At 43.5% G+C, this 15,344-nt stretch overlaps 3 protein-coding genes across 4 annotated transcripts; all 3 read left to right on the top strand.

The window, feature by feature from the left end:
• Window positions 1–49: 49 nt before the first annotated feature.
• phkg2 (phosphorylase kinase, gamma 2 (testis)) lies at window positions 50–4,097 on the top strand. 2 transcript variants are annotated; one of them, XM_086063965.1, is made up of 10 exons: window positions 50–303; window positions 537–648; window positions 850–1,025; window positions 1,101–1,155; window positions 1,242–1,307; window positions 1,372–1,535; window positions 1,633–1,723; window positions 2,107–2,260; window positions 2,338–2,463; window positions 3,202–4,097. In XM_086063965.1, the coding sequence occupies exons 2-10, from the start codon at window positions 554–556 to the stop codon at window positions 3,445–3,447; spliced, it is 1,173 nt and encodes a 390-aa protein (XP_085920091.1). In that variant the 5' UTR covers window positions 50–303; window positions 537–553; the 3' UTR covers window positions 3,448–4,097. The 2 variants fall into 2 exon arrangements, with proteins under 2 accessions (XP_085920091.1, XP_085920090.1); XM_086063964.1 differs by having other exon boundaries at window positions 51–242.
• Window positions 4,098–4,752: 655 nt separating this feature from the next.
• On the top strand, window positions 4,753–10,667 carry LOC147156422 (tubby-related protein 3). The gene is made up of 12 exons (XM_086064481.1): window positions 4,753–5,236; window positions 6,392–6,548; window positions 6,644–6,859; window positions 6,946–7,074; window positions 7,555–7,701; window positions 7,776–7,933; window positions 8,074–8,235; window positions 8,925–9,037; window positions 9,100–9,214; window positions 9,295–9,393; window positions 9,469–9,640; window positions 10,207–10,667. The coding sequence occupies exons 1-12, from the start codon at window positions 5,195–5,197 to the stop codon at window positions 10,338–10,340; spliced, it is 1,644 nt and encodes a 547-aa protein (XP_085920607.1). The 5' UTR covers window positions 4,753–5,194; the 3' UTR covers window positions 10,341–10,667.
• A 1,464-nt stretch (window positions 10,668–12,131) lies between these two features.
• LOC147156421 (interleukin-21 receptor) lies at window positions 12,132–15,326 on the top strand. Its single transcript, XM_086064901.1, has 8 exons — window positions 12,132–12,204; window positions 12,891–13,008; window positions 13,082–13,257; window positions 13,349–13,503; window positions 13,574–13,742; window positions 13,845–13,950; window positions 14,032–14,110; window positions 14,887–15,326. The coding sequence occupies exons 1-8, from the start codon at window positions 12,150–12,152 to the stop codon at window positions 15,226–15,228; spliced, it is 1,200 nt and encodes a 399-aa protein (XP_085921027.1). The 5' UTR covers window positions 12,132–12,149; the 3' UTR covers window positions 15,229–15,326.
• Window positions 15,327–15,344: the final 18 nt, after the last annotated feature.

Here is a 15,344-nt window from a genome sequence, read left to right as displayed (position 1 = left end):
AGGGGAAACAACTGCAACGCACTCCGCCCACGTGAGGGCGACACTGACGGCAAAATAAATACATAATCACAAACCGAATGAGCAGTTTCGAGGAATGCGGGCAAAATGTCATCGCTTTCCAAATATTGCCTTTTTTCTGACGCGTGTGCGGTGATGGCGTCACATTAGCTTTGTCGCATCACGCTGCACCCTTTTGACCGCTCCCGCGGTGCTTGTTGTTAGCGTTTCTCTTGTCATACATGGTGAGTACTGACTAGCTTTACACGGTCGGTGAACTGCGGCGAGCGAGGCCACTACTAGCACGTTAGTATGAGTAATATGATATCATATTTTAGAAACGGCACATGAAAGACGTGGACAAAAAAAAATACATCTCAACTCGGTCTGCCTCGAGCGTGTGGAATAGCAGCGATCGGAAAACACGCACACACCGACATACAACAAACACACACTTCCCTGTACTTACTGCAGTTCCTGTTATTGAGTGCTGTTGCCTTGAAGTTGAACTCTGACTAGCTTTTTGTTGTTGTCTAAAGCGCTCCATCCCGCCAGCATGACAAAAGACATCGTGCTTGGAGATGATCTGCCTGACTGGGTGGGTGCAAAAGAGTTTTACCAGAAGTATGACCCCAAAGAGGTGATTGGCCGGTGAGTCCATTGAGTAACGCGAGTAGTGGAAGGCAACAGAGTATCTCTTTCCAGGAAATGTTAAAAGTGAGGAGAAAAGAAGTGTTTTTTTCATAATCATAGCACTGGGTACGACTTTTGTGAGCATCCTGGTTGAAAGTTTCCTAAGACAGCAAATCTAACTGTTGTGCTGTCATCTGAATTCAACTTATTTTTGTCCAGGGGCGTGAGCAGCGTGGTGCGCAGGTGCGTGCGCAGGCACACGGGGCAGGAGCTGGCCGTCAAGATCATCGAGATCACCGCCGAGAAGATGACCGTCCAGCAATTGGAGGAGGTCAAGACCTCCACCCTGAAGGAGATCCAAGTCCTCGACATGGTCAAGGGCCACTCGTCAATCAGTAGGTCCAAAAATGCACTCATGGCGTGATACTTAAGAACCTGCTTGATATCGGCTTTTTATTCTTCCACTTTAGTTACACTCATTGATTCCTACGAGTCTGCGACCTTCATCTTCCTGGTGTTTGACCTGTGAGTACAATGATGTGTAAATATTGCTGCTGTGACGGATGAAAATAATAAAAGTGGTTAAAAAAAAAAATGGTTTCGCTTGACAGTATGCGGCGCGGAGAGCTGTTTGACTACCTCACGGAAAAAGTTACGCTGAGTGAGAAAGAAACAAGGTGAGTTTGTGCCATTTATATTTGTCCCAAATTTTAAAGCATGACCCCCGGCTTGTGAATGCAGGAGCATGATGCGAGCGCTGCTGGAAGCCGTGCGCTACCTCCACTCCCGCCACATCGTCCACCGCGACCTGAAACCCGAGAACATTCTGCTGGACGACCAGGGACACATCAAACTGTCCGACTTTGGCTTCTCGGTGCAGCTGCAGCCCGGGGAGAAGCTGAGAGGTACTCGAGCGGGGGAATCAAAAGTGCTGCGCGAGTTCCTGTTCTACACGACGCACACTTTTCAAAATCACGACTCTGCGTCTGTTGTTGTAATTAGAGCTTTGCGGGACACCCGGTTATTTGGCTCCCGAAATACTGAAATGCTCCATGGATGAAATGCACCCCGGCTACGGAAAAGAGGTTGATCTGTAAGTCCAGACCAGATGCATCTCATTTATTACAAGTGTGGCTTTAAGTTTGCTTCAATTGTTTCTTGTCTCCATCTTCTTCTTTTTTTTATGATAACTTGTGTATTTTTCCAAGGATACTCCAGCCTTTAACAAGTTCCCTCAGGCTTCTGCTAGAAAGTGAAAAAAAATGTCAAAAAAAGCCCACCAGGAATTTAGATGTGGGTGTGCACACTTATGCAACCACATTATTTTCCCACCAGTTACTTTGTATTGCAAGCATTTCAGAAAAAGAAAAGAAAAAAAAAGAAGACCTGTGAAATTTGGCACAGAACTTTTCAGTTGGTGCCATGACCCGGATCCTGAAAAAAGCCCAATCTAACACTCTCTCTGCGTTGCCACAGCTGGGCATGCGGCGTGATCCTCTTCACCTTACTGGCTGGCTCGCCGCCCTTCTGGCACCGCAAACAGATGCTGATGCTCAGGATGATCATGGAGGGCCGCTACAAGTTCGGCTCGCCCGAGTGGGACGACCGCTCGGACACCGTCAAGGATCTGGTGAGCTGGAATTGTTTGCGGCAGTAAGTGGGATGTCGTGCACTCGGCTTGACGTTTGGGATGCCGCCGACGTTCAGATCTCCAGGCTGCTGGTGGTGGACGCCGCCGCGCGGCTCACGGCCGAGCAGGCCTTAGCGCATCCGTTCTTCAGGCAGTACCAAAAGGAAGACGTGCGACGCTTCAGCCCCAGAAAGTCGTTCAGGGTGAGTCGGTTCAGGAATTCATCAGTGGGGGGGGGGGGGGGGGGGGGACGTAATGGGAGTGCAAATACTTTTGTTACTGTGGTTTTTCACTAATCCGTGTTTGACTTTTGAACTTGAGTGCAAAAATTCATTTGGACTTTCGCACTTAACTCGTTCACCACCACTGACGGTTATGGACGTCAAAGATCCATTTTAAGTCCGTTTCGGAGTCTGTACTTTCTTACTTTTACTCAAGTAAAACGTAGGGCCAGTAACTGGTTAAATAATTGAGTTTATTAGTGAAAGCGACGCGTGTTATGATCACTTCACACAAACGTTGACATCAGCGAGGATGAGATGAAAATATTTTCATCATTCTATTTCAATAATTGTAAATATACATTTAAAAGATTAAAAAGTCAGTCTTTTTTTCAAATAAATATAAAAAAAAATGCTTTTAAATTCATGTGAACTGTAAGAAAACGGTAAGATACAAAAAAAAAATTGAGAAACCTGGACGCCGTACCTGAGAGACGAACTAGCTTAGCGCTCGCTAGGATGAGGCTAGTAGCAATGTAGAGGGTTTAAAATGGGTTAAATAAAGGAAGTTATTTTAAACAAAACAAAAAAGTTTACCTTTCTCATGTGTTACTACTCAAGTACAGCATACGAGTACTTTTGTTCCACTTGTCAATCCCATGTTTGCGCCGCAAAGGACTCCCGACGTGATCCGCCGTTGCTTTTCTTCTTCTTCGCCAGGTGCTCATCGTGACGGTGCTGGCGTGCATCCGGATGTACGCCCGCTACCGCAGGGCCCGCCCGTTGACCCGAGAGGTGCTGGCCCGGGATCCGTACTCGCTGCGGGGCGTGCGCAAACTCATCGACGGCTGCGCCTTCCGCATCTACGGGCACTGGGTGAAGAAAGGCGAGCAGCAGAACCGGGCCGCCCTCTTCCAGAACGCGGCGAAGGTCATGTTGCTGGAGCTGGAGGACTTTGAAACCTAAAACCTCATGTCTTGTTTTTGTTACGGCGCTGTTGTTGTTTTAATTTTTAAAAAAAGGAGGGATTCAGGAATTGATGCCTTACTGCATGCCGTCTCAAGCACGCAAACTTAAAAAAATGATCCTGATCAGCATTTTTTGTGTCAAGTCAGTTTTTTTTTTTTTGCAGTGCGCTTCGCATTAAAAGGGCATTTATTCATGCGTTTATTTGGGATTCCAACACTTCATCTTCAGGAAAACATTGATTCGTTCTTTAACAAAGTACTCACAAAAAGTTCGGGCTTTCGGGTGAAATTTCAGGATCGACCTAAAAATGTACCGAAACAGTGCGTGAAAAGTTGAGAAGTCCGATTTAAGTTCTTCCCTGAAGGATCTCGTGCTTTTTCGGTTCATCCTGATATCCCGCACTTTTTGTGACTAGCGTATTAGCATACAAATTGCATACAGATTGTATTAAACTTAAACTTGGTACTGAAAGTCAAATGTGAAATATTTACAGCGTGTACTGTACTTGCATGTTTTTGGGTAAAAAAAAAAAAAAATCTCCATGTTTCTTCATAAGAAACCAACTGTTGTGACTGTATTTCCTGTGAAAACTCATTCCATTGCACCATGACCGTTGTACGTGACTAAATAAATACTATTTAATATTTGCTCTCGAATCGAATGTCATTTTTTTTGTGTGATTTGGCGCACGAAAGGATGAAAATAGCACCGAAGTGATTCTCAAAAGTGCGGCTCGCAGGCTCCCTCTAGTGGCACCTGAAAGAATCGCTGGCCAAGTCCAGTTTAGTTGTGTTTGACTTTTCAAGGTTATTTTCCTATATTCAGCGTTCATGTTGCAGTGGATGCAGGAAATTGAATCTCGAACCGCTGCTGCCACCTGTGGCCGAAAAATGAAACTGCATTTTCCCTGCTTCACATACACAATGTGCACATAATGTTACTACATCCGCGGGAAATTCGAATCCGAATTCTGTCTGAAAACTATTGGCCAGAGATTTGTTAATCCACTAATTAGAAGATTTTTCAGTCCTAAATGATCAAATAAAAAGGCTATTGTAAAGATATTTTTGGCCAAATTGTTACAGAGAGCAGCTTTAAATATACTTTTTTTTGGGGGGGGGGGGGGTAAAAAGACCCACTATAACATGACAAACACGCCATCTTGCTGATTGGGCCAAAATGTAACGAACAACCTTTGGTCACTGCTGCCGCGTGGCTGTAACCATGGCAACCAAATAGCCCACTTAAACACAGAATCCATTAAGTCGAGAGGCGTGTTTGTGCGTCTCGCTTTGATGTTTCGGGAACCTGTTTCAGCCACTTCACCGGAAGATGCTGCAATGATTTTCAAACGCGCCAATAATCTTTCTCCTGCCAGGATGTTTGTTTTTTTCTTTCATTTTGGAGCAAATTGTAGAGAGGTAAAAAATACAACAACAACAAAAAGATCTTAATTATTAAGAATATTTTAGAGCGGTAACATAAACAAGTTTTTGGGGCCTGGGCCTCGTCCTTCCTTCGTTGCTTGTCCACGCCGGCTGAGCCGTAGCGCTGTTTAAGAACATTATCCTCTTTTAATCCACTTTGCCTTCTGCTCCGTGCAGGTGAGCAGACAGTCAGATGGAACCGGGGGCCGACATAATACACCCGCTTCCTCTTTTAATTGCTTTAAGTGCTTTTTTTCCACTTCATTTGCGCACTTTTGGTTGGGTTTCGAAGCATCTTGCCGCCGTCGCTCGTCGGTATGGAGGATCCGGATATGCGACAGCAGAAACTGGACAATCAGGTAAAAGCAACAAGAAATATTCTACTGATGCAGTAAAGTAGGCGCTGCCTACCCCCCCAGGCTGAAAAGTTGAAACCGTTTGGCTTTTTCCGAGTTATTTGAATGATTTCCGTCATTTCAGAAAGCCTACACTACCTATAGGTTTAAAAGTGACAACATTTGGTGATTTTCATACCTCACTGCGCTGATGTAACCCGAGTACCTTATAATTGATTTCCTTTTAAAACAACTGTTAATATAGTATTATGTTCCAAGCTTACTTATAAGCATCCTTGACTTGTCAGAATCACCTGTTATTGAAATTCAGGGAATTCACGTATAGTAAATACTGACAAAGATAGTAACGCTGAGTTTTTATTTTTCTTCAACAATAGGTTTACTGTTATCTTGGTTTGTGGTATTTATATATATTTTTTATGCTAGAGCATATAGAAGGCTTTGATGCAGCTTCTGACCCGAACTGGTCACTTAAAGCAATGGTAGTTATATATAATTTAAAAAAAAACGGCCAGCAGGTGGCTGCAGAGTATAAGAGATCAGCCAGGGCCATGTTGCAACAAGCTCTTTTTGCCTTTGTTTTCACCACGAATGTAAATAATGATGAAACTTAGCTATACTCTAACGCTAATTGTTGCAAAACAGAAACCGATACAAATGTACTTTTTTTTTTCCTGGTTGAAAGAAAATACTTGAATCTTTATTTTGGTAGGTTCCATGCTTTTATAGCAAGAGAACACAATATTCTGTGGGCCTTGCAAAATCCGTCAAAATCCAGTAAAACAGCCAGGAGTGAAGGGGGTTGCTTCAGTGAAGATGGCTGGGAGTGAATGAGTGAAACAGCACATGCTAATGTTGAGTTAATATTTGCCAAAATTATCCTACGTCCTTTTTTAGATGTACATATATAGTTGTTTTCCAAAGTAGTTTACAAATGTTCTGTTTTGAATCAACATCTCAGGATATTTAGTGTCAAGAGGTTGAAATTCCAAGATTTTGTCAATTTAAAACAAACAAAGTCTCTAAACGATTAATCGATTATCAATTACATCGTTGCACCTCTAAACTCAAGTAACTGAAAAATGAATTTGAGTCAATCTTAAGTAAATTGTATTTAAAAAAAATAAAAAAATAACCAATGATCTAATCGTTTCCCAGCGATCCATATTGATGAAGAAGCAACAAAAGAAGCGCGCCGATTGTCAAATGGTGGTCGCCAACCGGGACGCCCGCCAGAAGAACCGCAGACAAAAAGGTCGCCCGGACGAGATGCCGCTGTTGATCAGCCAGTCCCTCAGCAACGTCTCCCTCAGCGGTTTGTCTCAAAAAACATCACTTGGTACGCAATACCTCGCCGTGCTGTCGTTACAACCTTTTCATGAATCGTTTCCAAACCAATTTGCCGCGAAGACCAAGTGGAGCACGCGCATGACAACCCGATGGACGTCATCACGCTGGCGGAGGGCGAGAGCGACGCGGCGGCTGCCGCGACGTCAGGTGAGGTGCCTGCGGAGAGGCCGCTCACCTCCAAAAAGATCAACTTGGACACGGAGCAAGAGGAAGACGAAATAGAGGACGATGCGCACGCGGAAGACAAGAAGACTAAAAAGGAGGAGAAAGCCAAACGTAAGATTTCCATCTCTTGCGGGTGACTGGGGCATATCCGCACTAATTTGCAACGTGTGTCTTTTTTTTCCTTTTCCTTCTTCCAGCTGCGGACGAAAATGACGGACAGGAACAAGACAAAGAGAAACAGGAGAAAAAAAGAAAAAGAAAAGACAAAGCCAAAGACTGCGACGATGGACACGAGACAAACAAAACGACCAAACAAGAGCGCAAAAGTAAGATTATGTGGACTAAAGCAGGGATTCTCAAAAGTGTTGGATGCTGGCTCCCTCTGGTGGTACGCCAAAGAACAACGGAATAAAATATTCAGCACGGTTCAAGTCGTATTTAGCATCAGAGGTGGGAAAATCCAGGTCCAGAAAGTATAAACCCCTGCCACAGTTTGGCTTTAGCCCCTGATGCTAGCTTAGCTAGCTCCCTAAAAGGTAAACTTGGATAGCTAGCTAGCTAGCACCTGGGGCACCCTGCCAAAGTTTGGCTTTAGCCACTAATGCTTGTTAGCTAGCTCCCTAAAAGATAAACAAACGCCATGGAAGCTAGCTAAGGAGCTAGCTAGCACCTGGGGCTAAAGCCAAACTGCGGCAGGGTTTTTTTTACATTCTGGACCTGGATTTGCCACCTCTGATTTCGCTTTTCCACACGTAAGTTTGCCTTAACGATTTCTCTCTTATAAGTCGTTTCTATTTTTGGTGCAGAGAAGCACTTACACGACACGTCAGCTTCAGACCCGGAGCAGACCAGCCCAAACAAGAACGGACACGCCGAAAGCGGCGACGATGAGGAAGACGAGTGCCCGACCCCGTCCCGCGACTCTCCTCGGAGGAAAAAACATCTGGACACATGTACGGGGCGTCAATTTGTGACCGCCACCCAGAATATTGTTTGGTATAATAATTTTGCGAATATTTCCTCACAGCCAGGTGCCAAATTAGCGACGACAGCAAGGACGAGGACGTTCAGGCGGAAGGGAAAGAAAGGAAGAAGAAGAGAGTCGAGAAAAACACAGCGAGTTTAGCGTCTCTCAACTCAAACTACAAGGAGAGCTCGTCTTCCGGCAGCGAATCCACCAATGGAGTGAGTCGCCACAAATTGATCGACAGTTGGCTAACGGTAGCCATTTTTTTAATTTGGAAGAAGCCCGAGTCGCCGTCAAAATATTCACATTCCTCACGTGACTTGATTATTAACGAAACGAATGGATTTTGCCACCGCAGACGGCTTCTCCGATATCATTGGAGGACCTCCAGGCGTTCGCCTTGCGCCCCGCCCCCAGAGACGTGACCATCCAGTGTCGGGTCACCAGGGACAGGAGAGGCATGGAGAAGGGCATGTACCCCACTTACTACCTTCACATGGAGAAAGACGACGGAAAGAGGGTCGGTTCTCCCCATCAGCTGGGAAGCTAATCTGTACTTTCTACTTCGTAGTTAGGGGTGGGAATCTTTGACTGTCTAACGATCCGATTTCGATTTTGGGGCCAGCGATTCGATTCGGAATCGATTTCCGGTCCAAAATGATTTGATTGACAATGATTTCTGCTTCAATTTAATCGATGTGCCAAGAATCGTCACGATCTACTCGTCTGACTCGCTAATGCTAATTAGCGCGCTACTTGCTGCACTTTTAGCACTCAAAAGAACGGCAGCTCATACAAAACGCTTCAGGAACGTATACAAAGAAGCATCTTAACATTAATCACCGGCATATGCTCTTCCTACGCTGCCAAAAAACCCCAACTTTTATTGGCATAACTTGAGCGTGCCTTTTTCCTACTTTCCTACTCTCGAATGTGGCTACAACTTAAAAGTGTATCAGAACACGCTGAACCACACTGCCCCCTAAGTGGCCAAATCGGGTACAACATGAACAGCACTCCCAGTAAAGGCACACACAAACAAGGGCACGGTAGCATTAAATAATTTCAATAAAATCGATTTGGGGGCAAATTAGTATTAAGAAAGATGTACTAAGGCCACCTCTGCTGTCTTTTCATTGTAAACGGCAATTATATTCTGAAGGCTTAATTTGAGGTCTCGTTTTTTTTTTACCCTCTGTCATCATTAAGGTGTTTCTAATGGCAGGCCGAAAAAGGAAAAGAAGCAAAACATCCAACTATCTCATCTCAACAGACCCGACGAATCTGACCCGAGATACGAGCTGCTACATCGGAAAGCTAAGGTTGATTTCTATTTGATGAAAACCGGCCCGACGCCCTTCATGACTGATACTGTATGTTCCAGGTCCAACGTTCTGGGAACAAAGTTCATTATATACGACGTAGGAGAAAACCCAGAGAAAAAGCCTTTTATTAAAGAGTGCGAATCCGTGCGACAGGAGCTGGCGGCCATTTGTTACGTGAGTCTAATAATCGAATTACACACTCAACGTCAGCTGTCAGTCCGCTCACTAACGAGCCTTATCAATTTCTATTCCAGGAGACGAACGTTCTTGGATTCCGGGGTCCCCGCAAAATGACAGTGATCATCCCGGGAATGTTGGAGAATGACGACAGAGTGTCCATCCAGCCCAAAAATGTCAGTTTACAATCCGGGGCCCTTGCGTGACGTAACGATGGAAATGCTTTACTGGAACGCTGGCGACATTTTCAGGAACAGGAAACCCTGCTGGCGCGCCACGCCAACAACAACACGGACAAGCTGGTGACCCTGGTCAACAAATGTCCCACCTGGAACGAGCAGACGCAGTCGTACGTGCTCAACTTCCACGGCCGCGTTACGCAAGCCTCTGTTAAAAACTTCCAGATCATCCACCCGGAGAACGGTGAATTCCTAACTGCGCCGACATTTGGTCCGATTTTGAGCGACAGTTGGTACGCTAGCATAGCAACATAACACCCTGGGTTCAGATGACACAAAGGCAAGATCAATCAGGTTTTTACGTTTACGCCTTGTTGTAAAGAACCCTCTCTTCAAGGAGATTAGCTCACATGCTAACTGTTAGCATACATGATGGCAGTCTGAGTATAAAATGCACTAAGGCAGATTGATCATGATTTGACATTGTGCCTTGTTTGGAACTACAGAAGATTAGCTCAAATGCTAATATGCTAACATATAGCATGATGTCATCGAGCAATGAAAGCGCTGATGCACACAGAAATAGATGACATTTTTTCCCCTGTGGTGTACCATTTTAAAGGATTTTAGCTCAAATGCTAACGCTAACAGTTCTACAAGATATGAATTTGAGTAGAGAAAGAGCTAAGGCAGGTTGATAAGCATTTTTATTTATTTTTTTAGCTCAGATGCTAACATGCTAATAGTACGCGACCACAATTTGCCATTTTCTCATAAGGAGCTGAACGACACGATCAATATGTCTTTCAGGCGACTACATTGTGATGCAGTTTGGCCGCGTGTCCGAGGACGTCTTCTCCATGGATTACAGCTTCCCCATGTGCGCCCTTCAGGCCTTCGCCATCACGCTCTCGTCTTTTGACGGCAAACTGGCCTGCGAGTGACCCTCGAGTGCTCTGCCAGATCTTGGACCTGAACTACATGCTTTAAAAAAAAAAAAAAACAAGCTAGGCTACCTAGCTTATATTTACCGCCATATCAGGAAGTTCACCCAAAAGGATTTGTTGTGCACAATGTTGGCCCAATTTTATATTAATTGAATTTCTTGTCTTTATATATTTGTGCAATTTCAAAGCAATCAATGGAATAATTAAATAATGAACATTAAAATATTTAAAGCTTTTAGAAGGTTGTTTTCTTTTATTGTTAGTTCACACCCTTTCACATTAAATGCGTGTAAATAACACAATAAAGTGTGTGGGTGTACCTAATATTGTGGCCAGCAAGTTTATTTAGTATTTTTTATTTATTTAAAAGGTATCAGTGTACCAAGAGTTGTTGATTGTCTTGCTTTCAACAGCAACATTTTGTCCCCGCTAGAAGCGTGTCAAGAAGCAGGATAATCTATTTGGCGCGTACACTTTAAGGTCCTTTCATGTTATCGCCGACAAGGAAACTGATTGATCTAAGTAGTGCACAGAAAAACACTTTGGTATCACATTGAAGACATTGCTGAGCTTATCACGATAGCTCTTGCACCACATTTCCATTGCACAAGAGCAGAGGCTCATTTGCACCTCAGCACACATACTATAGTACTGAAATGCTCTCATACATATCACTGACCCCCCCCCCCCCTCCCCCGTTCACAAAAACTGAAATCATTATGTAAAAAAAATAATACAGAAATATTTTTCTGTAGTGTATGAGATTGTCAGAAGTGTATATGATATCAGTGATATGTCAGTGTTTCAGTAGTGTGTATGAGTGTTGCAATATACTATGAGAGCATTTCAGTAGTGTTTGGGGGGAAAAACAATTGCAAAGGAGTGTGAGTTTTAGTAGTGTGTAGTGTTTCACTTATGCAAATGAGAGAATTTCAGTTGTATGGGAGTGTTTAAGTTGTATTAAAGTGTTTCATTTATCACATGAGAGCATTCCAGTAGTGAGCATGAGAGCAAACAATTTTAGGAGAGTTTCAGTCGTGTGGATGCTAATGTTTCAGTAGTGTAAAGAAACAATTTTTGGGGAGTAGTAAACTAAGTGTGAGAGCATTTCAGTTGTATGAGAGTGTTTCAGTAGTGAGTATGAAAGTATTTTAGTAGTTCACATGAGAAAGAATATCTGTAATGTTTGTGAGAGCATTTCAACATGTATGAGAGCATATTAGTGGTGTGTATGAGAGCAAACAATATTTGAGTAGTGTGTGAGAGCATTTTAGTAGGGTTGATGAGTGCGAGTAGGGTCGAAAACATCGTTTTAGTCTTGTAAACAAGCATAGAAAAATGAGTACTAGTACAGTATGTGTGAGAGCATTTCTTCAGTGAGTATGAGAGTAGTTATGAGGGGGAAAAATCAGTAATGTTTTCAAGAGCATTTCAATAACATGTATGAAAGCATTTCAGTCGTGCATATGAGAGCATTTCAATTGTGTGTGTGAGAATTATCCTGAATGATGTCCCGAACGAGCCGCTCTCATTTTACAGGCCGATGTTTTCTCACAGTACAACTTCTAATCTTTTACACAATCAGCACACGAGCCGCTTCATCTATTCAGGTTGCGCAACTTGATCCCATCATTTAATATGAAAATAAATGTGCAGCGATGGCGAAAGCCTTCCGTGCGCTCGCGCCTACTCGCCCCTCCTTCGCCGAGATAAGAGAGACTGACTCCTCCCACCTCCGCTCGTCCTTCAAATAAAGAGCTTTCGAGGCAAAATGAGCCTGAGAGCGCTGTCGCAGGGGTCGAGGGGATGGAGCGGCTCAAATTGATGCTGCTTTTATTACATACGGGACTTTCTGGCACAGGTGATGTCTTCATTACAATTCCAAATATTATTTAACTCATTCACTGCCATTGACGGCTATAGACGTAAAAATAATAATTTTAACTATTTCTAGTAGTTTAACATTTTTTCCACTTTTGGTAACAAGAGTATGAAAGCATAGAAAAAAAATATTGTACATTTGGAACAGATATAAAATTTGTGATTAATCGTGAGTTAACTAGTGAAGTCATGCGATTAATTACGGAAACATTTTAATCACCCGACACCCCTAATTTTTAATAATCTTTTGTTCCTTTTTTTTTTAAGTAATTTTTTTTTAATGATCTTTTCTTTAAAAAAAAGGATTATTAAAAATTAGGGGCATCAGGCGATGACATTTTTTAATCGTATGACTTCACTCTTGATTAATTACAAATTTTATATCTGTTCTAAATGTACAAAAAAAAAATCTAGGTTTTCATACTTTGGTTAACAAAAGTGGAAAAAAACGTTAAACTAATATAAATAGTTCAAATTAATTTTTTACGTCTATAGCCGTCAATGGCAGTGAATGAGTTAATGCAGAGGATTATTTTTTTGCATAAAATGGTCAATATATCTTTTTTTTTCTTCATTACTTGCGTTTATTTAACGGAGAAAGCTATTTTTCTTCCACTTAAGTACAGAGTGTTTTTGCCACCTCTGATGAGTTTGTGTGATTTGTAGACATGAGGGAGGGTCTTCAATGCCACAATGATTTCATGCTCACCATCAGTTGCTCCCTGAACCTCACATCAGCCCACGGCAGCCCACGCTGGCTGACTTTTGAAAAAAAATACACAACGTAAGCCCACGCCGCCACTTCCAAATTTTCCACAATAACCAATTAAAACACACTGATATTCATTTCTCCGCAGCGAGATATACGCATGCAAGCTGTCCTCCCCCAGCCGAGGCCGCCGCTCCTGCTCCGTCACGACGGAGGAGTCTTGTGATTTTTTGGATTTCGACGCGTATGAGATCTCGCTGTGTGAGAGACCAAGTGCTCAGAAGTGCCAGACGCTGGAGAGCGATTACATGCCAAAGGAATATAGTACGAAGTCATCATAACACTTTTGGCCATTTCCGGACAAAGATCGTACTGAATTGATCCCAGGCATCATATGAATCCTCTATTTTCCCAGTTAAACCGAACGCACCATGCTGCCTCGCAGTCAGCCGCAACACCAGTCAACATCACTTTACGTGGAAAAACACCTACGAGAAATGTAAAGGCACCTCCCTGTCAGAAAACCTCGAATATCAGCTCCGTTTCTACGATCAACGGGACAAAGACATTGTAAGGAGGCCATTTTGGAAAAAGGTCAAAGGTGACAAAATGACATCATCGAGATCCTCTTCTCCCACAGGTAAAATTCCACTACACCGACAGTACGGACTATTCTGTGGATGACCGTGACTTGGAGATGAACACGGAATACGGGACCAAGGTGAGGTCCAAGCCCAGTGAGACTCACTTTAAGGGCCAATGGAGTGATTGGTCGCAAGAGGTCCGATGGAGGACCGCCTTGGCCAATGGTGAGGCTTTCTTCCAATCAGGCTAGCTTCACGCTTTGAAACAAAAGTCAACAACATCCTTTTCAGGATTTGCGCAAACTCCTCAATTGTTGCTCTTCTCAGATTCCACAGTTGATGGCTTCTTTTCCAAACACGGCAAAACGGCCTTCCTGGCTTCAGGTGTGACGGCGACACTAGTCCTGATTTTGTGCAGCGCTTTGCTAAATAGGTAACGGCGCTCAGCCGCTTTTGTAAAAATCCCTATTTGCCAAAGTAAACACTTGATTAGTCGCGATTTGCACACTTTCAGATGGAGGCGGAGTGCCTTCGTTCCCACGCCGGCGCCATATTTCCAGAGTTTATATGGCGAGTGTCATGGGGATTTTAAGGTATTAAAGGGAATGTCTAGTAATCTGGTTGTGATCCAGTACTGGTAAGTAACCAAGTGCAAATGTATTAAAGACCCAATGTTTAGTCATTGGCGCCATCTAGTGGTCAAAGCACACTACAGTGGCTCAAAAAGACCAAATTTCACAAGCCTACCAACACTATTATTATGCGTGAGCAAACGAGCATCTCGGCGAGCGACGGAACAGGAGGTGAAAAAAATTCCAGGTCCAGAAAGTAAAAACCCTGCCACTGTTTGGCTTTAGCCCCTGATGCTAGCTAGCTCCCTAAAAGGTAAACAAGCACAATGGGAGCTAGGTTAGATAGCCCCTGGGGCTAAAGTCTAACTAAGGAAGGGTTTTTACTTTTAGGCTGGGGTGGCTTAGAAGAGTGGCTAGTGGGAGGAGCCAGTTAAAAAAAAAAAAAAAAAGCTAGTAAAAGCTTGCCAGAGTGACCCATTGGGTCCGACACTCATTTCAAGCTAATTTGCGAAGTTGCCCTTTGGGCATCCGCAGGAGGAAGATGGCGGCGAAACAAGGCAGCTCTAGTAAAGTGAGACTGCAGCCATGTAAAATAATTAGTGATAACTAGACTTACAATTTTATTTATATATATAAAAAAAATATACTATTGACAGTCGGTTTTTAAAATGAATTATTTGCTCACCACTAGATGGCGCTAGGGATAACCGAAAGTCCTTTAAAGTACAGCTTCTTTTTTTTTTTTATGTCTCCACTGTATCAGTACTTATATTTAATTCCAGATTGTGTGATCACAGAGCTGGGTGGACACGCAAGGAAACATGACCATCACGCTGAAGCCAGAGGAGACGCTCAAAGTGGACAGCCATGAGGAGGAGACGCCAAAACAGGATCGTGAGATGGCGTATGAAAACGTCATGAGCCATTCAGCGCGTTTACAGCTTGATGAGGGTAAAGCGGCGCAGGGACCGAGCAGCGTTCCTCTCATTCAGGGGGAACCTCCGCTGTCCTGCCATGAATACTGCACATTGAACATCTTGCAGCAGACGGCGCAAGTACCAGGAAAAGTTACAAGTGTTGACGTGAAGCACACTGGGAGGTCAGAGTGCGATTACCGTAATGCCTCAAAGTCAGAATGACGCTTTCCAGAAATGAATTTTAAACTCAGGTAGTTGTTTCATTTTCTGTCAATGCCATTAAATGTCTTCCCGTTTATATAAAATATAACCAGCCTGTTTTGCATTTTGGTGTGAAA

Source organism: Leptonotus elevatus, chromosome 20, assembly GCF_054856555.1.
Source record: "Leptonotus elevatus isolate MCC_2025b chromosome 20, RoL_Lele_1.0, whole genome shotgun sequence".
Lineage (NCBI taxonomy): Eukaryota > Metazoa > Chordata > Actinopteri > Syngnathiformes > Syngnathidae > Leptonotus > Leptonotus elevatus.
This window is presented reverse-complemented; position numbering and strand designations above follow the sequence as displayed.